Source organism: Aedes albopictus, chromosome 1 (genome assembly GCF_035046485.1).
Source record: "Aedes albopictus strain Foshan chromosome 1, AalbF5, whole genome shotgun sequence".
NCBI lineage: Eukaryota > Metazoa > Arthropoda > Insecta > Diptera > Culicidae > Aedes > Aedes albopictus.
This window is the reverse complement of record NC_085136.1, coordinates 156,563,599-156,585,279: the sequence shown is the minus strand read 5'-3', so window position 1 is coordinate 156,585,279 and position 21,681 is coordinate 156,563,599. Positions and strand designations below refer to the sequence as shown.

At 43.6% G+C, this 21,681-nt stretch overlaps 1 protein-coding gene across 1 annotated transcript; it reads left to right on the top strand.

Moving 5' to 3' along the window:
• Positions 1-15,645: 15,645 nt before the first annotated feature.
• On the top strand, positions 15,646-21,681 carry LOC134289669 (uncharacterized). The gene has a single exon (XM_062855883.1). It carries the CDS (start codon positions 15,646-15,648, stop codon positions 21,679-21,681), a length of 6,036 nt encoding a protein of 2,011 aa, XP_062711867.1.

Below are 21,681 nucleotides of genomic sequence, written 5' to 3'. Positions count from 1 at the left end.
TTTACAATCCTTAATAACCATAGCGGTAGTAATTTTTTGCTTTTTCGTGAGCATTGTCATGGTACCTATCATGCATTTGTTGTTGTTGAAGTTACTCGCTTCCTCCCGATATTTATGATTCTATTCTCTGATAGGTAAATTTTTGCAGGTAAACTAGACGTCTAGAGCATTGTCGTGGTATGCACCTATTATGTATTTGTTGGTGTTGCAGTTACTCGCTTTCTTTCCATCATAAAATCTATTATCTAAGAGGTAAGTTTTTTGCAGGTAAACTAGACGCATTCGTCTATATAAAACTTTTGTTTTGCAGCTTTTATCTTTAAAATAATATTACTTATGTTTCTTATTATCAACAGGTTTTAACCCTATTAACAGAATTTTTCGCCAGTCACGTACAATAAAAATAATGACACTATCAATACTTTTGATCACTACACTGGATCGCGTCTAAGTTTCTAATAGATGCTATAATAGTTATGAATAATTAAATAAAAATATCATGAAAATAACTTGTTTAATTCATGCGGTAGCCTTAACAATAAAATCAGCATCATAATGCGATTCTCTGAATAATATACACGGTAAAAAAAACATATTTTTTTTACTAAATGTAAAAATTGTGAAATGTTTGAAATATCATAACTTTTTTGTTTATTAGTTTACCATCACCAAATTTTTATGGTAGATAGCTAATATAATGGACCGTTTTCCCTGAAAAAATCACGTTGGTAAAAAGATAGGGTTTTGAGATATTTGAGTTTGTGTGACAAAAATGATATTTTTTTAATGCAAAAAAAAATTTTTTTACAGTGTATATTTTCTTAGCAATCCCCATTAAGTTATCTAACTTTGCTGAAAAAATCATAACAATCGAACGAACCGTTTTTGCTGTGCAGCTTTTTGAATATTTTTCAACCATTTTCACATACACCCTTTTGAAAAGTTAGACGTGACTCTATATGAAGATTTGATATCGAAAAATGACGTTTTAGATGAAATTGAAAAACTGTGCAAAGTTTCAGATATTTTTGAAATGGTCGCTCAGGATCGACTTGCGTGCCTCCGTGGAATCCCTCGGTTATCAACACACTGGATAACAGAACAATCTTCATCGTGCGACAAATGCTAAAAACAGACATACTGAAAGTGACCTGTTCCTAGCGATGTATTGGGAACCCCTTCTAAACGAATGAGCTTTCTAGCTGCATGAAAAACACTTGCAGCACTACCAATCGTGAAAATCAACAGTTGCAGCTCGTGCGAAATTTAACAAAACCAAGACCAAAGTTTATGTCTCGAGGTATTAGTGCACGGTTGTGCAATTCATGCACCGGTTTTTACTTCCAAATTGGATATTATATCGTTGGACCGTATTAATATTTCCACCCCATGGTTGCCTTCAGCCCATCGCCGGAATGCCTTGCAAGAAACTTCATATCAAAGGAAAGTAGAGATTGCACCCTTCGACAGACTTTCGTTGATGTTGTTTGCGATCAGCAAGGAAAAACATTGCCCAGCATAAACAAACTTTGCAGTAGAACAGTGAGACAGGGTTATCTAGAAAAAATAAGGGGTGTCACTTATATATTTAGAGATACTGCTCAGGATTGTAATTTTAAATAAGCCTTTCAAACACGGGGAGGATAAAAAGCATTAGATATGAATACTTTTGCGACTAAAATGAGAATATCATGCATATTATAGATTCTCTCAGATTGACTTCAAATGCTTTGTTGTTTAATTGAAATTGTTTTTGCACAACATATCAACTGCATCTTGTTCAATTTATCAAACCAATCATACATATCTGCTTGCTTTCATCCCTAGCAACGGGAAAACTTTTCCATTTCTTCCCCTGGCAGTCAATATTTCACCGTACGAATATTCATATTTCTTATAACCTATCCATGGCGATGCTGTCATCATTCTCCGAACTGTTTTTTTCTATCCTCTCTGTTCTTCATCCCATGATCGCACTTATACGTGTTACAACTCTCAATAATGTTGTAATAGGAAAGTTTTTTTTTCCTCCCAACCGACCGACCGGCGGGAGGAAAACGCTGAACTCTAGAATCCCTACGGATGGTGGTGGCGTGGAAAGCATACATAGCGTATGTCAAAGACGACCACAACAGATGCCCCACTTTTGGCCTTCCCCAGCGAAAGGAAAGAACTCACCGGGCCATGTTACGTTGTATGTTAGGAATTGAAAAGAATTCATAAAAGGAAGTTTGTGGTAGTTTGTTTTCCTGCAGGTATTGGGAACATACAAAGTGGGAACAAGTTGGAGAATTTTTGTGCATATTGAAATACCTAATCGAAAACTCCTAGAACGCTGCGCTGCCTGTTAGCGTAGAATTCATATGAACAAAACCAAACAAAGCTGAATATTTGGTAGTGCATGCTCTGGTACTCTACTTTAATGACGCTTGGAATTGAATTTGTTGTTTAGATAGGGTGAAATTGGGTATTATTGACTGATTTGTTCTCTTCGTCATGGAAGGTTTTTGTCAGCCAAATTGCCTGAAACTTGGTTGTATAATTCAGATTGGTTGGGAAAGGTTTGCTTGGCTGAAAGAAAAACAAAACTAAAATTGAAAATATTGTTCTGTGAGATCCAAGTTGATTTTCTTGTTACCTTACCGGTCAGACTAAGGCCTGAGTGTCCTCTGCTGTGCATAAAAGTATTCTACATTCTACTCAGCCCATGTCTATGTGTCTCCAGTTCCACACTCAGCGAAGGGTCCGCAAGTCGTCCTCCACTAGATCGACTCACCTAGCTCGCTGCGCACCACGTCTTCTTGCACCGGTCGGATGACCCTCAAGAACCATTTTAGTCAGAAATTGCTATCCGACATCCTGATGATGTGACCCGCCTACTGTAGCTTGCCAATTTTCGTGGTGTGGACGAAGGTTGGTCCTCTCAGCAGCTGATGCAGTTCGTGGTTCATTCGGCTTCTCTAAGTCCCATCTTCCATCTGCACTCCGCAACACCTTCCGTTCGAAAACTCCAAGGGCGCGTTGGTCCTCTGCAAGTAGAGTCCAGGCTTCGTGCCCATAGAGGCCTACCGGTCTAATCAACCGTCTCGATTTCATCACCGTCGATAGAATTTCTGGGTGGGGGCGCGGTGATTCCTCCCTAGAGCTCTTCGCCTTCATATATTTTGTTTTCGACACATAAATAACTAATCCATCAATATCATCAGCGAAATCAGGCAGCTGAAAGGACTTCGTGGAAATCGTTCAATTCGTGTTTATCCCTGCTCTCCTTATTACATCCTCTAACGCAATGTTAAACAGCAAGCACGAGGGACCATCACCTTGCCGTAACCCTCTGCGAAAGGATCCGAGAGTGTTCCTGATACTTGAACGCACATCACTCGACCCATCGCCACCTTGATCAATCATATCAGTTTATCCGGGAATCCGTATTCCTGCATAATCTGTCATAGCTAGTCTCGATCGATTATATCATACGCCGATGTGAAATTGATGAACAAGTATTTTTTTTTTTATTCCGTGTTGGGTATTAGCATCACTGCAACCATTGTTTTGATCTATTGTGACATATTTCCCATTTTTGTTTAGCTTTGTCTGGATAACGTACCACTATTAGGAGTGGTCGTCATCACTTGACATAAAGCATTTCCCCAGCACGGTACTACACATCGGATGAAGTGCAATACCGTACTAGGATTTGTTCTCCAGATTTCACAGGGTTCAAGTAGCCCCTTATCGAAGAACCTAATTCTTTGATTAAAAATTGCCGGACAATGGCATAACAAATGTTCTGAGTCTTCCTTTTCTGTGTTACAAAAACGACACAGATCATTTTGAAGTTTTCCGATTAGCTTCAAATGATATTGACTCGGACAATGACCTGTCATAAGACCAGTATACATACTAATATCTTTCTTGGAGAGTTCCAATATTTTGCGAGTCATTTTTACATTCGGATCAATGAAACGTTTCGCCTGCCTCGCTATTGAAGTGTTTTTCCAATTGGCATCCACTTTTGATAATTCCCATACCTTCAGCTCCATTTTAAGAGATGCAGTAGAAAGCCCGCAAAAAGGTTCTGGTCCTATAAATTGGTGTGACGATCCGAGCCTAGCTAACATATCTGCTCTTTCGTTACCTTCAATTCCGCAGTGACCAGGAACCCAGTATAGATTGACTTGATTACGACAAGACAATTTTTGAAGTGATTGGACACATTCCCAAACATGTTTAGATGTACATGTCGCCGAATTTAGAGCATTCAGGGCTGCTTGACTGTCCGACATAATACAAATATTTGAATGCCTGTAATTTCTGCGCAAGCAAATAACAACACATTCCAGAATTGCTTGAATTTCCGCTTGGAAAACAGTTGGACACTTACCCATCGGAATCGATAAATCTACACCCGGGCCAGTCACTCCTGCTCCAACTTGATCGTTCAATCTTGAACCATCTGTATAGAAAACTATTGATCCGGATCGAAGGTTCGGACCACCCGATCCCCATAGTTCACGTTCAACGTTAATCACTTGATATGAACGATTGAAGTTGTATTTTTTCGCCATCCAATCTTCATTATTCAATATCAAGGGATTAACATTAAATGTTCTTAAGATGCTGAGATGACCTACAAGATCACCTGCAAAGAGGTTCACAGATCTTTCAATCCTTAGAGCACTCTTTTCAGCTTCTAATTGCACGAATTGATGTAATGGAAGCAAGTGAAGCAAAGCATCGAGTGCTTTCGACGGCGTACTCCTCATTGCACCAGTAATTGAAACAGTTGCTAATCTCTGTAGCTTTTCTAGCTTTTTTTGTGCACCTTTTTCCCTAGTCTTAGGCCACCATACCAATGAAGCGTAGGTAATCCTGGGTCTTACAATTGCCAAATAAATCCATCGGATCATTTTTGGCTTTAGTCCCCATTGCCTACCAAAAGTTCTTTTTTTTATCCATAGAGCATTAGTCGCTTTTTTAATTGCATACTCCAAATGATTATTCCAGTTGAGTTTGCTGTCAAGTAATACACCTAGGTATTTGACCGTATCTGAAAGTTCCAAAATTGTTCCTTTCAATCTTAAAGTTCCAATCGAGTAGTTTCTCTTTCGTGTAAATGGCACAATAGTAGTTTTAGAAGGGTTTATATTTAGCCCTTCCTTATTACACCACAAAGAGACTAAATTTAAAGCACTTTGCATTCTGCAGGTGATGATAGAATCATATTTACCACGAACTAGTATGACTATATCATCAGCGAGGCCAATTACCTCGAATCCTTGAGATTCCAAACAACAGAGGTGATAGCACGCCTCCCTGTGGACACCCTTTTACTGCTCTGACACTAATGGAAGAGCTTCCAAGGTTTGCCGATATTTCTCTGTTTGATAACATCTCGCTAATCCAATCAATAATGCAATTGTCGAAGTTACGTTTCCTCATTGCAGATATCATTGAATTATGAGATGAATTGTCAAATGCTTCTTCAATGTCAAGGAAAGCTGCAAGTGAAATTTCTTTTGATTCCAAAGATCTTTCTAATTTTGTAACAACTGCATGTAGTGCTGTTACTGATGATTTGCCTTCCTGATACGCAAACTGAAATTTGCTTAAAGGAACTTTGGCTGTATATGATGATTTAATATGCTCATCGATAATTTTTTCCATCGTTTTTAGTAAGACTGACGATAAGCTAATCGGCCTGAAGGATTTTGGTGATGTCCTATCCTTTTTATTAGCCTTCGGGATGAAAGTAACCCTAACTTGTCGCCACTCTTCTGGAATATAGCGTAATGATAAACTTGCTTGAAATAGTTCCGTTAGAATGGGTATTAATATCGCCTTTCCCTTCTGCAGTAGTACAGGATAGATTCCGTCCCTACCAGGAGATTTGAAGGGATCAAAGGTGCTAATCGCCCATTCCACTTTCTTTTCAGTAAAAATTTGTTTGGCCAAAGTGCAGGCATCTGTCCTGGACCTTTCTAACACAGTTGAATCATTTATTGCATTATGATTATTAGTCCTGGTTTCACAGCTACCAGTCCCTGATGCAGATGTACTTTGGTCTTCATTTGAATTGATAATAGAACAAGGAAAGAGCGTCTTCATCATCAACTCCAATGTTTCATTAGCCGAAGTAGTGAAAGAACCATCTTCTTTCTTCAATGTTCCTAAACCATTGGAATGATCTTTAGCAAGGATTTTTTGCAACCTTGCGGTCGCAGGAGTATTTTCAATGTTTTCACACGTATGCCTCCAGTGTACCCTTTTTGATCTCCTTATTTCTTTATTGTAGGTAGTGAGGGATTCTTTGTACTGATCCCACTGTTGTGTTCGCTTAGCCCAGTTGAAAAGCTTTCTGGTCTTTTTACGTAGTTTCTGTAACTTGTTGTTCCACCACGGCACATCTCTACTTGTAGACGGTTCCTTAGTGGCGCAACTTTGATTAAAAGCATATCTAATTATATTCGAAAGTTGTTTAGAACTCTCGACTTCGAGTTCTTCACAAGTATTTGTATTAATTGCTAACGTGTTTACTTTTTCCGCTAGCTGTGTATTATACAACTCCCAGTTTGTTTTTCTGGGATCTGTAATGGTTTGTATGAGTTGTTGACCAGCCTCATATTCAAACAATATCTGCTTGTGATCAGACAAAGATATTTCGTCTGATACATGCCAATTTTTGATTTTATCTGAGATAGTTGGACTACACAGTGTTAAGTCGAGAACTTCCTCTCTAATTGCATTTATAAATGTTGGGACGTCACCTCTATTGCATATATCTACTTCATTATCTGTAATATATTCAAGAAGGCACTCACCTCTGCTATTGATGTCCTTGCTGGCCCATACAGTATGATGAGCGTTTGCGTCGCATCCAATAATAAATGCTTTATTTTGCGTTTTGCAGTACTTGACAAACGCCGCGACTTCTGGTGGTGGAACTTCTCCCAGGTCTCCTGGAAAATATGCTGATGCAACACACATTTCAGTTTTCCCGTGAGTTGTTGGCACCTCCATCACTACTGCGACGATGTCCTTTGTTATGAATTCTGTAATTGGAATTATTTTTACCTTTCCACTTACTAAAATTGCAGTTCTCAGTACTGCCTGCGTTTCATCGTAAATCAACTTACCAGAATTTGTAGGAATACCAAGTATCCTACTATTATTCGCCCATGGCTCCTGGATGAAAGCAACATCCAGTTTGCTCTCCGTGAACCTTTTACAAAGTATGGCAGTTGCTCCCTTTGCATGGTGAAGGTTCACTTGTACGAATTTTATTTTTTTACTGTTGAATTTGGGTTTTTTCACCGCTTTCCGGGGGATTTAACTATGCCCCAACGTTGGTTACACGGTTCCCTTTATTTGTTTTTTTTTGCTCCTTGGATTTTCAGGTTTCTGTATCCTAGTGCTATTTCTTTATTTGTCGACGTGTTATTATTCTTTAAACCGTCGACTGTACTTGTAGTGTGGCCAGAGTTTTTGATGTTTGTTTTCGTGCTGATTGATTGATTTGTCTTTATTAAAGAGACTTTCAGCCCTTGGCTGGTTCGTCTCTATCCTAAACAAGAGGTGAGCCAGAAGGGCTCACCCGGGAAAATACAATATTTTTACAAATTAATATAAATTTTTTTACATTTCAATTTTCATTTTTTTTTTTTTTTTTTTTTTTTTTTTTTTTTTTTTTTTTTTTTTTTTTTCTGCGGCTTCTTTCGTGCCTCGTCTTGGCGGTCGGGTTGGTCGCAGGGGGTCTGTTCCTTCGCTTGTTTGGAGGGGGTGCGGCTTACCGCTCGGGTTCCGGAAACGGGGGTCCGAGGTGCGGGCTTTTCCGACCAGGCTGGTCGTGGTTGTGAGCGTGTTGGTGGGGGTCGCTTGGGGTGGGGCTTACCACTCGGGTCCCGGGGAATCCGAGAGGGCCGAGGTGCCCATGTTTTCGTGCTCTTAACACCACTCGGACCTGGGATTTGTTCAATTTGATCTACGATCATCTTGCTATCACCAGTGCTTTCGTGGGTCTTTAGAGGATCACAATCATCCTTTCGCTCTGGTCTTTCACTACCATCTTCTTCGTTCTCTTTTGGTATTTTTTCCTTAAGCTGGCATATCCAAATTTGAAGCCTAAGTTGAAGCAGTTTTTTTTATGGAGTTCAATGACCCTCCATCAACAGTGAAAACTAGTTCTACGTGTTGGTTTTTTATGCTGCGTTGGAGTATCCTCCACGCATCAACAGCCAACCCTTCGTTCTGGCATTCCAAAAGAGTGAGAATTTCTTCGTTGCTGTCTTCTGCACTCCATGGGAAAAAGCCAATAAGTATTTCCGGACGAGGAATGTCTTTTTCATCCACCGCCAAAAGTTCTGCCCCTGCCCAGGGAATTATAGAAGGAATAATGCCTTTTAACCAGTCTGCTGTTTCTGGATTTTTGCAGACTATGATTAAATAGCCAGATTTGAGCACACAATTGTCAAACTTTGGCTTGAGTGACTCTTTTCGTTGTCCTGCCACCTTCATCAATATTTCCTTTTGAATGGCAGTCAATTGGTCTGTTGAGAGCTCTATTTTGGGGTATCCTTTTGAGAGCACCCCCAGCTTCACATAGTTTGCAACATCCCGGTATGATGGGTTGATCCTTCCCTCAGTCCCTTTTTGAGGTATTGGGGGTTTTGAACGAACCGCATCAATCCGATGTTGCACAGAGCTGCTTTTCACCTGGGGTTTATGAGCACCCCCGTTGTTACGCGCAATTTTAGCTGGTGTTGGATTCCCGCTTGTACTTGATCCATTCAAATCCACGTTTCTTTGACGTTTTGCTGAATCCTTTGGTGAAGGTGGAATCACTGCCAAGCGACGAGCTTCCTGTCGGCTATGTCCACTCTCTACTAGCTTTTTGAAGCGTTTTTGAGCCGCTCCACTTAGTTTTATACGAGTTGTCTCCTTAGTTTCACGTGAGGGGACATTTGAATGCCCTCCAGACTTTTGGGAGACCAGTGTTGATGGCGGAGATGATAACAAGGTCACATTGATTCCGTCTTCGTAGTCGTCGTCGTCGTCGTAGTAATCATCGTTATCAGCGCCATCGTTATCGGTGTTTAAGATTGAAGACGAAACGGAAAAGTTGTCGGTAGAGTTGCTTTCAAGTTGCAAATTATCTTCTTCCCGTTCTCTTTCAATTTCATCTTCATTCCACTCATGTAGTTTGCTAGAACATATAAAGAAGGGGACAATTGTACGATAAAAGCTTTAAGGAGATTTAACACTAAAATACAAAGGAAAAGTAAATATACAAAATCAATATAAAAAGAGAAATATATATCAATAAAAAAAAGAAAAATAATATGATAATGATAAAAATAATAATCAAAATATGTTTTTAAATTTACTACATTCACTACAGCAAACTATGGACAAAGGAGTTTTTTTTTATAAATTAATTATTTTTTTTGTAGGAAGCTTTTATCCCCAGTCTCCCCCAAAACTGCATTATTGCTCTGTTTGCGGCGTATACGAGCATCGCCACCGTTGTGAGTGTGTTGTTCTCACTTATTCTAATCTCAACTCACTCATCAGGTCTTGCTCACTTTCGGAAGATTTGTGAAGCATAAAGGCCAAGCAAATTAAATGACGCTCGGCCGTTAGGTTGATTATATAGGTTTTAGCCGTATCAAAACCGGTAACCCAAACAATCAGTTCGAACTATAAGGGTGATGTTGATTTTGTTTACACCACCAGTATCACTAAACACTTTTTCAATTGCACAACCTCACTGTTTATACAGGCGGTAGCATAACTTGTATGCAAGTTTGGCTTTGTTATTCCACACACTGCACACTTTTTTGTTCTTCCTTATAGGTAACCATTAGAAACCGAGTGAGGAACTAAAAATCTGCTTATTAAACAATATGTTTGCAATTCTGTTGTTACTCACGTACAAATAGTAATCCTTAGCACTTTCCGAAATACACGCACTTGCACTTGAAAATAAACAATGCAGTTTAACCGTTTAATTCGATAAAAGTTTGGAGCTTATCGGAATCCACTTGCGAACAGAGCGAACAGAGTTGCCAGAAGTCCCCGAACAAGTAATGTATGGGTACGTTGTATTCGCGGCATTTCAACAACACCTGACGAGAGACGAACATCTGATCCATTGTAGCGCGTTCATCCATGAATGCAGCCTGAACGAACTCTCATTCTGATGATATACCAGCATAGGCGCCAACTTAGGAGGGGCAAGCATAGTTTTGCCCCTCCAATTTTTGACAATTTTTCGATTTTCCCATACAAAAAATCAATAAAACCACGCTTTGCCCCCCCCCCAATAATTTGACCAAGTTGGCGCGTCTGTATACCAGCAAAACAATCATTAAAATCATAATAAATGTCCAAAATAACAAGAATACTCAAATTTGAGGGGGAATTGGCGTAAATCGGGCTTAATAACTCGCTTCAGTAGAGCAGTTGCTCATACGTAAATTAGTCACCAATCAATTCTTGGGAGAACTTGTTTTCGAATGAGCCATTGGTGGCCACATAGGGTCTTGTTTTAAGAAAGTTATTAATTTCACGCGGTCGCATGTGCTCCTGGGTTTTGCGGACGATATTGACATGGTCCTTTTTCCAACACAGCCTCCCTTATCGTTACACCTGGAGATCATCACAGCAGACGGAATCTCAAATCGACCACGTTCTGATTGACGGGCGGCACTTCTCCGACATTATCGACGTCAGGACCTATCGTGGCGCTAACATCGACTCCGACCACTATCTGGTGATGGTCAAACTGCGCCCAAAACTCTCCGTCATCAACAATGTACGATACCGGCGACCGCCACGGTACAACCTAGAGCGACTGAAGCAACCAGATGTCGCCTCAGCATACGCGCAGAATCTCGAGGCCGCGTTGCCAGACGAGGGCGAGCTCGATGAGGCCCCTCTAGAGGACTGCTGGAGTACAGTGAAAGCAGCCATCAACGACGCAGCCGAGAGCACCATCGGGTACGTGGAACGGAATCGACGGAACGAATGGTTCGACGAAGAGTGCAGAACGGTATTGGAGGAGAAGAATGCAGCGAGGGCGGTAATGCTGCAGCAAGGGACTCGACAGAACGTGGAACGTTATAAACAGAAGCGGAAACAGCAGACCCGCCTGTTTCGGGAGAAAAAACGCCGCCTGGAAGAAGCGGAGTGTGAAGAAATGGAACTGCTGTGCCGTTCCCAAGAAACACGGAAGTTCTATCAGAAGCTCAACGCGTCCCGCAACGGCTTCGTGCCACGAGCCGAAATATGCAGGGATAAAGACGGAGGCCTCTTGACGGACGGACGTGAGGTGATCAAAAGGTGGAAGCAGCACTTCGATCAGCACCTGAACGGCGTGGAGAACGTAGGCACGGGAGCCCACGGCAACGGAAGAAACGACGACGCCAGTGCAGCGGAGGACGGAAATGAACCAACTCCCACGCTGAGGGAAGTTAAGGATGCCATTCACCAGCTCAAAACCAACAAAGCAGCTGGTAAGGATGGTATCGCAGCTGAACTCATCAAGATGGGCCCAGAAAAGTTGGTCACCTGTATGCATCGGCTGATAGTCAGGATCTGGGAAACCGAACAGCTACCGGAGGAGTGGAAGGAAGGGGTAATCTGCCCCATTCACAAGAAAGGCGACCATTTGGAATGTGAGAACTTCAGGGCGATCACTATTTTGAATGCAGCCTACAAAGTGCTATCTCAGATCATCTTCCGTCGTCTGTCACCTAAAACAAATGAGTTCGTGGGAAGTTATCAAGCCGGCTTCATCAACGGCCGGTCGACAACGGATCAGATCTTTACCGTACGGCAAATCCTCCAGAAATGCCGTGAATATCAGGTCCCAACGCACCACCTGTTCATCGACTTCAAAGCGGCATACGATATTAACGAACGCGCAGAGCTATGGAGAATCATGGACGAAAACGGCTTTCCTGGGAAGCTGACTAGACTGATTAAAGCAACGATGGACGGTGTGCAAAACTGCGTAAGGGTTTCGGGTGAACTATCTAGTTCAAGGTGATGGACTCTCATGCCTACTCTTCAACATCGCTCTGGAAGGTGTGATGCGACGAGCCGGGCTCAACAGCCGAGGAACGATTTTCACAAAATCCGGTCAATTTGTGTGCTTTGCTGACGACATGGACATTATCGCTAGAACATTTGGAACGGTGGCAGAGCTGTACACCCGCCTGAAACGCGAAGCAACAAAGGTCGGACTGGTGGTGAATGCCTCAAAAACAAAGTACATGCTGGTAGGCGGAACCGAAAATGACCGGATCCGTCTGGGTAGTAATGTTACGATAGACGGGGATACTTTCGAGGTGGTGGAGGAATTCGTCTACCTCGGATCCTTACTGACGGCTGACAACAACGTGAGCCGTGAAATTCGGAGGCGCATCATCAGCGGAAGTCGGGCCTACTACAGGCTCCAGAAAAAACTGCGGTCGAAAAAGATTCACCCACGCACCAAATGCACCATGTACAAAACGCTAATAAGACCGGTGGTCCTCTACGGGCACGAGACATGGACCATGCTCGAGGAGGACCTGCAAGCACTCGGAGTTTTCGAGCGACGCGTGCTAAGGACGATCTTCGGCGGTGTGCAGGAGAACGGTGTGTGGCGGAGAAGGATGAACCACAAGCTCGCTGCACTTTACGGCGAACCCAGCATCCAGAAGGTGGACAAAGCCGGAAGGATACGGTGGGCAGGGCATGTTGCAAGAATGCCGGACAACAACCCTGCAAAGTTGGTGTTTGTAACTGATCCGGTTGTCACAAGAAGGCGTGGAGCGTAGAGAGCACGATGGGCGGACCAGGTGGAGCGTGACTTGGCGAGCACCGGACGCGACCGAGGATGGAGAGCGGCAGCCACGAACCGTGTATTATGGAGAAATATTGTTGATTCAGTTTTATCTTGAATTTGATGTAATACTAAATAAATGAATGAATGAATGAATTGACATGGTTGCTGGTAGTCAACGTCCGCTAGGCTGTGACAAGTTGTATGTTGTAGACGAATTCGTTCAATTTGTTGCTCTAGTGACGTGCGATAATAATGTTACCCGCGAGATGATAAGATGGATAGCTGCGGTGAGTCGGGCACGGGCTTTTTCTATTCGCTTCATACGGCCATGAATCATGGATGCTGAGAGAAGTTGATCGGGAGTCTTCCAACATAAAGTGCTGCGAATAATACACGGTGGTAATCTGGAAGAGGCATCTAGTACCAAGCATATAAGAAGATGGATATAGTGAGGCGAAAAAACACGGCAGACTGCGGTGGGCTGGGCTTGTAGCTCATATGCTGAAGGAAAGCCAAGATAAAACCATATTCAGCAGAGAACCAGGCTATCGGCTTCGTGAAAGGCCATGCCCACGTGGGCTTCTTGTAGTTGAGGAGGATGTAAGGACGTCAAACGTTCAGGTTGGCTGGAAGTGATTGGCTTAGGACCGAGACCAGTGGAGGCAAATACTTCATTCGGCATAGAGTCACCATTACGAGTTGATCTTCATCAAGTAAAAAGTTAGTATCAGGGGTTTCAGGAAATTTTCAGGAAGTTTTCAGAGATGGTTAAGGGGATTTCAGGAGAATTTCAATGTTTGCAAGACATTTTGACGGTACAAGCGCAAGTAACATTTAGTTGAATGAACTAAAACAGGTTCTTAGAACCATAATAAAATCAAAATAAAAGGTATTAGGTTTCATGAGGTACTGTAAGCCTCTATTAAACTAATTTGTCATAAAAATGTTACTTGGCAGACGACGTATAGTGGAAAAATTTATCTTGATCCAGTAATTTTGCGAGAGTTTAACGTTCCCGAGGATGGAAATAAGCAGATTTCCGAATGTATCTCTCCACAGGTCTAAATGAACTCCCCCCACACGGTAAAAAATATGAATCGCTCATTTTGAGAGCAGGTGTCAAGGGTAAACAAACTACAAAAATCGATAACATTGATAATTTTATTAATGAAGTTTAAATTATCAATTTTCCCCATTTTCCTGGGACCTACAGCAACAATATGGCATCATGCCAAAGTGACATTGAATAGTTGCAATCACATTGCCACTTTACACTCGTAACAGAATGAAATTCAAGACCTTCTACAGACGAGCATTTTGTTCACCGAATGGAACTGAAGGTGACTGCTAGCTGGAACACCTGGAAAGAGATGAGACTCCACTTTGCTCGAAAGGTGAACTGTAACCGAGTGGTGCATAACGATGAAAAATGAAAATTGTTACGGTTTTCTTTGTGAAGCAGTTTTTTCCTTATTTCAAACTCTTTCATCCTGCGCACCCAGAGCTCTCGCTCATGTGCTGCTTGAAATAATTTTTGGTAACCATTTTCCGAGTATTGTGCGTTGCTGTGTTGTGTTATGACACCAATGTCGATCCATAGAAAATACAATGTAAACGGTTTTACTACAGCGATTAGCTTTGGAACTATTTCCGCTTAAAGTTTTACTATTGAACCGATGTGAAAAACATATGTTTGGCTTAAAAATAAAACATGGTGCAAACATTAGGGTAAACGCTCTCTTAGTGGAGGTAGTACCAATAGTGGTGATAGTGGCAATTTAGCACTATTTCGACCAAAAAGCTCGCAAATGAAATTATTAATAGATGCGTTATATTTGATTAATGACATTAATTCAGTTTTGTGTTCAGGAATTGTTGAAAAACCTATTTTGAATAATTATTTTTCTTAATTTTTTTGCTCCTTTGCACCTATAGCTGTGGTAGTGTTCCTATAGTAGTGGGTCCCATAAGAATTCAATGGGATGCGCCACTATAGGAACCAATGTTAATTTTTACCACCACAATAGGATCCCTGTACCTATAGTTGGTGCAAGTGATTTAAAAACTGGAATAAACTATGTATTACCTGACCCTATTGGACAGCACGCGCCTTTTAGCAACCCTACGAGGACGTCTGCGATGACACTGAATTGGAGTGACAGCTACCGCTGTCACAAACCGTGAGTAGCGAAAACAAGGACAATTACTTGGACAATTATTAGTTGATGTCGAATAGCTACCATGTATTTAATGAAATTAGTGAATTTATAAGTTTTTCCCTCTATTTCTAAATCTTTATTACAAAAGTGAACTATTTATACATGCGCTAGGTAATTTCAAGTGTATGATTTTTTGCCCTGAATAATCAAACTCATTTATTAGCATCCTGAATTAGATTTGTAAAATCGCCTAACGTGAGAGAGTGCTTAGCTTGAAATTGTAATATCTAGCACGGGTAAGGCACATTACTGTAGTACAAAACTAGCGAATTTCTTCCTAAACCTAAATAAATCATTACAGTCCCCGTTAATGAACTACACTACCAGTTTAGCCGGATAGCACATACTGGGGATAGTAAACGTAAGTCGATCATGCACTATTTTCTACACATACCATGCAAAACTCATTAAGATTAGCTATAAGAACAAAACCTAAAATGTTATTCCATTCGCAAACCTGTACAATCCCACAGGAATTTTATAATCTCCCAATATAGAGCCCAACGACATTTGCTCTGGAGGTTATTTAATCGAAAGAATTCCCCGTAGTCTGGTTCGAAAATCACAGCTTATAAAATTCGTTTATGGTGAGAAATGTCTAGCCGAAGCAATCTCAGACCGGACTTGAGAACCGGTGCGACGAGAACGCGGTCGGTTGCAAAAATCGGTGGTAGTGGTGGTCAAAGTGAGAATCCAGTGGAAGATGGTGCTTACGGTGGTATTGTGCCAGTGGTGGTTACAAGGGTCCCGTCGCCAGAGCAGCAGGCGAACGCAACCCTGCTGGGTAGAGCATGCAAGGTTTGCGGTGGTCCAGACACCGATGATATGGTCCAGTGCGACGTCTGCAACAAGTGGCATCATTTCGCCTGCGTGGGAGTTACCAAGGAGGATGAAGTCAAGACTTGGAGCTGTGCTGTCTGCGATACAGTAACCAGGGCTCTGCAAATCTTGTCAACTTCCGACAAAACTCCAAAGCAAGTGGAAGCAGCAAACAGAAGCAAGTCGTTGAATCCTATCATCCCATCGGACAAACAACATACACTGCAACCTCCGGACGGGCCGTCAAGCAAAGGTATAGTAAAACAGCCGTCGCTTCTTAAATCCATTCCGGAGCGTTCGGCCAAAGGCACGTACTCAGTGGTCTCACGAGGTTCTTCCAGAAGTTCGGTACTGAAACTGGAACTTCAGAAGCTGGAGGAAGAGCGCGCGCTGGAGCAAATGGAAGCGGAAAAGCAGCGCAGTTACCTGAACAAAAAGTATGACATCTTGAGACAGCTGACTAACCAATCAGACATGACATCAGTCACGGAAGGGATGGGACGCGTGAATGCCTGGGTCGAGGACGTGAACGAGTGTGGCCGTAGTGAATCGCTTGTTGAACGATCTCTGAACAACTTCTCTCCTCGTGGGTGTTCCACACCAAACCGTTCAAACGTGGACAGGAGCTCTCAAGCTACAAGTAGACAATCTCCCGTGTTGGCCGCTCCTGCCAATTACAATATCAGAAACAGTAGACGCTCTATTCTCATGCCCAACCCTGCTGATGGTCCCCTGCTACGATCCTCCAGATTCCATATGATCCCGCCAGATTACGACAGAGCTTCTTCTGTAAGCCAGAATCCGTCATCATTACATCAAAATATTCGGCATGGGCCTACTCGTGCGCAGTTAGCTGCACGTCAGGCAATATCTAAAGATCTGCCCATGTTCTGCGGTAATCCAGAAGATTGGCCAATTTTTCTGTCATCGTTTAACAGTACTACATCGATGTGTGGATTTACGAATGATGAAAACATCATTAGATTGCAGAGGAGTCTGAAAGGTCGAGCGTATGATGCAGTCAAAAGCCAGCTCATGCACCCAGCCAACGTACCCGGAGTAATGGGCACACTAAAGATGATGTTCGGACAGCCTGAAGCCATTGTGAACTCGCTCGTGACCAAGATCAATGCGTTACCAGCCTTGAGGGAGGACAAGCTGGAGACACTGGTGGATTTCGCAGTGAACGTGAAAAATTTCTGTGCAACAGTGGACGCCTGTGGTATGGAGGATCATCTATACAATGTGTCGCTCTTACAGCAACTGGTGGCCAAGCTTCCGCCAACCTTAAAGCTGGATTGGGCATGCTACCGTATGTCGATGCCTCGAGTCAACCTGGCGACTTTCGGAAATTTCCTCTATTCTCTAGCAGAGGCCGCCAGCACAGTTGTGTTCCCTGCAATTGTCCCAGATCAGAAACATACTCGGAGCGATAATCGCTCGCCGAAAAAGGGAAATGCCTTCTTAAACGCTCACTTGGAATCTCCACCGGAAATCGATGCCTCAGTACCCGCTACTTCAAACAACGTCACAACCCCAGTGGCTGGAAATCGTATCAACGATGGGTGCCTCATTTGCAAAGGCAGTTGCAGAACAGCCGATAAGTGCACACAGTTTCTCGAGCTCTCACGTGATGCACGCTGGGCTGCCGTGCGTGAATTTGGATTGTGTCGTAGATGTCTACGCCGCCATAATGGAAACTGCAACACGAAAGAATGTGGTCAAAACGGATGTACGTTCAAACATCACGCATTACTACACAACGATCTGCAGCGAGCACAACAAACCACCACAGTGGCAGTTACGCCGAACCCGACTTTTGAGTCATCACAGACGGAGACTAACCATGGCCACGGATACAATACTCATCGTACCAAAACTTCGGCTGTTCTTTTTCGATATCTGCCTGTAGTACTAAGAAGCCGTGACAGAGTAATTCAAACATACGCGTTTTTCGATGAAGGTTCCGAGCTCAGTTTGCTCGATGATGGATTGGCCAAGCTTTTGGAACTCGATGGCGAAATCAGTCCTCTATGCTTGAGATGGACTGGTGGAAAAGAGCGCAACGAAGATAACTCCCGTGTAGTGAGCCTGGAAATAGGAGGAATCCGGAATCAGACCAAGATGTTCAACCTGAACAACGTAAGGACGGTTCAAGAGCTGTTGTTGCCCCACCAGACAATCGATATGAATGAATTATCACAGCTATATCCACATCTACGTGGTCTTCCAATAGATTCGTATCAATCTGCTCAACCACGAATTCTTATTGGCCAGAAGCACGCGTTCGTCGGCTTAGTACTTCAAAGCAGAGAAGGAGAGTTAAATCATCCGATAGCATCGAAAACGCGTCTAGGGTGGACCGTGTACGGAGGATCTACGGAGGATGTCCCTAATGTTGTCCAATGTGCGTTTCATGAACACCACCGGAGCGACGAAATCCTACATCAAGCAATGAAGGAGTATTTCTCTTTGGATAGCCTCGGAGTAACGAAGCCGGCGAAATTACTCCTTTCCGCTGAAGACCAACGGGCTGAAACTCTTCTGCGTTCTCTGACAAAACTTAAGGATCATCGTTATGAAACAGGTCTACTCTGGCGTTACGACGATGTCCGCCTCCCAGACAATCGCGATATGGCACTCCGCCGCCATCGTTCCCTCGAAAAACGCTTGGAGAAAGATCCACAGTTAGCGAATGCGCTAAACCAGAAAATTGCCGACTATTTGGAAAAGGGTTACATACGTCAACTCACCAGAGAAGAGCTAAGCAAACCGGTACCGCGTGTATGGTACCTCCCAGTTTTTCCGGTTACAAATCCTAATAAACCTGGCAAGATAAGGATTGTTTGGGACGCTGCAGCGTCAGCCTTTGGGAAGTCTCTCAACTCTGCACTTTTGAAGGGCCCGGATCAACTGTGCTCGTTGTTATCCATTCTTCTCCAGTTCCGTGAACATCGGGTTGGTCTAACAGGTGACATCCGAGAGATGTTCCACCAGGTGGCCATTCGAGATGAGGATCAGCACTGCCAACGTTTTTTCTGGACGGACGAAACCGGCGAAGTACAGACTTTCGTGATGTGCGTCATGACTTTCGGCGCATGTTGTTCGCCGAGCTGCGCTCAGTATATTAAAAACTGCAATGCTGAGCGTCATTCGCAGAAGCACCCAAATGCGGCGGAAGCAATAACAAAAAAGCACTATGTAGACGACATGCTCGTAAGCGTCGATACTGAGCAGGAAGCCATCCAACTTGCAAATGAAGTGAAACTAGTGCACGCCAACGGTGGTTTTGAAATACGCAACTGGATAAGTAACTCCAGTCATGTTCTAAAGGCGTTACAAGAAGGGAACCCTCCAGAGAAAAATCTGGACTTAACAGCAGAGCTTGCCACCGAAAAGGTTCTGGGAATGTGGTGGTGCACAGCGACAGACGCCTTCACATTCAAAATTTGTTGGAACCGGTACGATGAGGAACTCTTAAATGGTCAACGCTGTCCGACGAAAAGAGAGATTCTTCGAGTTCTCATGACTATTTTTGACCCTTTGGGGTTAATCGCCCATTTCCTCATGTTTTTGAAGATTCTTCTACAAGAAGTCTGGCGTAGCGGAACACAGTGGGATGACCCGATCCCAGTGACATGCTTTGAAAAGTGGAAACAATGGCTACAGATCCTTCCTCGAGTAGAGCAAACAAATATTCCCCGGTGCTTCCGAATCCACGACTCGCTTCACATCACCTGCGATACGCAGCTACATGTATTTGTCGACGCGAGTGAAAATGGATTCGCGGCAGCTGCATATCTTCGGTTTAATCAGGACGACGTCGTTGAATGCACACTGGTTGCAGCAAAGACCCGAGTAGCTCCGGTGAAGTTCACATCCATACCAAAACTTGAGCTTCAAGCAGCGGTCATTGGTACTAGACTGGCCAACACAATTTCGGAGTCTTTATCAATTCCAGTCACTAATCGTGTTTTCTGGTCTGATTCCCGGGACGTGAACTGTTGGATAAACTCAGATCATAGGAGATATAGTCAGTTTGTGGCGTTCAGGGTGAGCGAGATCCTTGAAAGCACCGAGATCAACGACTGGCGCTGGGTACCTACCAAGTACAATGTGGCGGACGACGCCACCAAGTGGGTTGGTTGGCCAGATCTGAACTCCGAAAGCAGATGGTTCAAAGGGCCGGACTTCCTTTGGCGTGCGGAGTCCGAATGGCCACGTGTCCCTGTCAAGACTTCCTCGACAACTACAGAGCTTCGGCCAAATCTGCTAGCACACTTTATAGTTCCAGCGCCAATAGTACATGTTGAAGATTTCTCCAGTTGGAAGCGGCTCCTCCATGTGACGGCCTTTGTGTTCCGGTTCACGTTAAACTGCCGACGCAAGCTACAGAAATCATCTACCGCTTCCAGTCTACTATCCACCGAAGAACTTGTCCAAGCAGAAGCTTATTTGCAACGACTTGCGCAAATTGACTCTTTTCGTGAGGAGATTTCCATTCTACATAAAGCGCAAGCTTTCTCGGAAGAGCCGTCAACGCCTCTACCAAAGAGGAGCCAATTGCACCGCCTTTCTCCCTTCCTGGATACCCGAGGAGTTCTTAGGATGCGGGGTAGAACTCGACTATGCCAGTATGCCACAGAAGACTCAACGAACCCTATTGTTCTACCGCATGACCACCACATAACCACCCTAATCATAGCACACTACCATGAAAAATTTCACCATCTTAACCACGAAACCGTTATCAACGAGTTACGCCAAAAGTACAGCATATCGCGGCTTCGTGTGTGCTACGGTAAAACCAGGAGACGGTGCCAACGATGCAAAAACGAGAGTGCCACTCCACGCCCCCCTATCATGGCTGACCTTCCACCAGCTCGGCTTGCTGCGTTTTCTCGTCCCTTCACACATGTCGGGATCGACTACTTTGGCCCAATTAAGGTATCCGTTGGACGTCGAATCGAAAAGCGCTGGGGGATGCTTGCCACATGTTTAACAGTCCGAGCTATCCACATCGAGACAGTTCACACCCTTAGTACTGCTTCATGTATCATGGCCTTACGAAGTTTTATCGCTCGCCGTGGGACTCCTAGAGTGATTTATAGCGACCGTGGCACAAACTTTGTCGGCACGAGTCGTGAACTGTGTGACGTGGAATCAGCTATTAATGAGCCGGAGATCATGAAAGAGTTTGTCAGCACTGAGACGGAATGGGTTTTTAACCCACCAGCAGCCCCACACATGGGGGGCAGTTGGGAAAGGCTGATTCGTACGGTGAAGAATAATTTGATGTCGATCAACTCGTCTCGAACCTTGCGTGATGAGGAACTTCGGAACTTCTTAGTCGAAATCGAGAACACAATAAACTCTCGACCGCTTACGCATGTGCCGATTGACAACGACTCCGATCCTGCTCTCACGCCGAATCACTTTTTACTCGGCTCCTCCAACGGAACTAAGCCGCTCACTCTCCTCAACGACACTGGAGTCGTGTTGAAGCAAGCTTATGCCACATCACAGGTTCTAGCAAACCAGTACTGGAAACGCTGGCTTGCCGAATATCTTCCAGAGATTACCAGAAGAACCAAGTGGTACACATACACGAAGCCGATATCCATCGGAGACGTTGTGATTATCGTCGATCCCCAGCTACCAAGGAATTGCTGGCCAAAGGGAAAGATCATTGGGGTCAAAACAGCACGCGACGGTCAGGTTCGATCTGCAACGGTGCGGACAGCCCACGGTATATACGAGAGAGCTACAACCAAACTAGCAGTTCTTGATGTCAGGCGCGATGGTGAGTAA

Excerpts from the sequence above, each read along its gene's own strand:
- LOC134289669 (XM_062855883.1), top strand. The coding sequence starts at position 15,646 with ATGTCTAGCCGAAGCAATCTCAGACCGGACTTGAGAACCGGTGCGACG.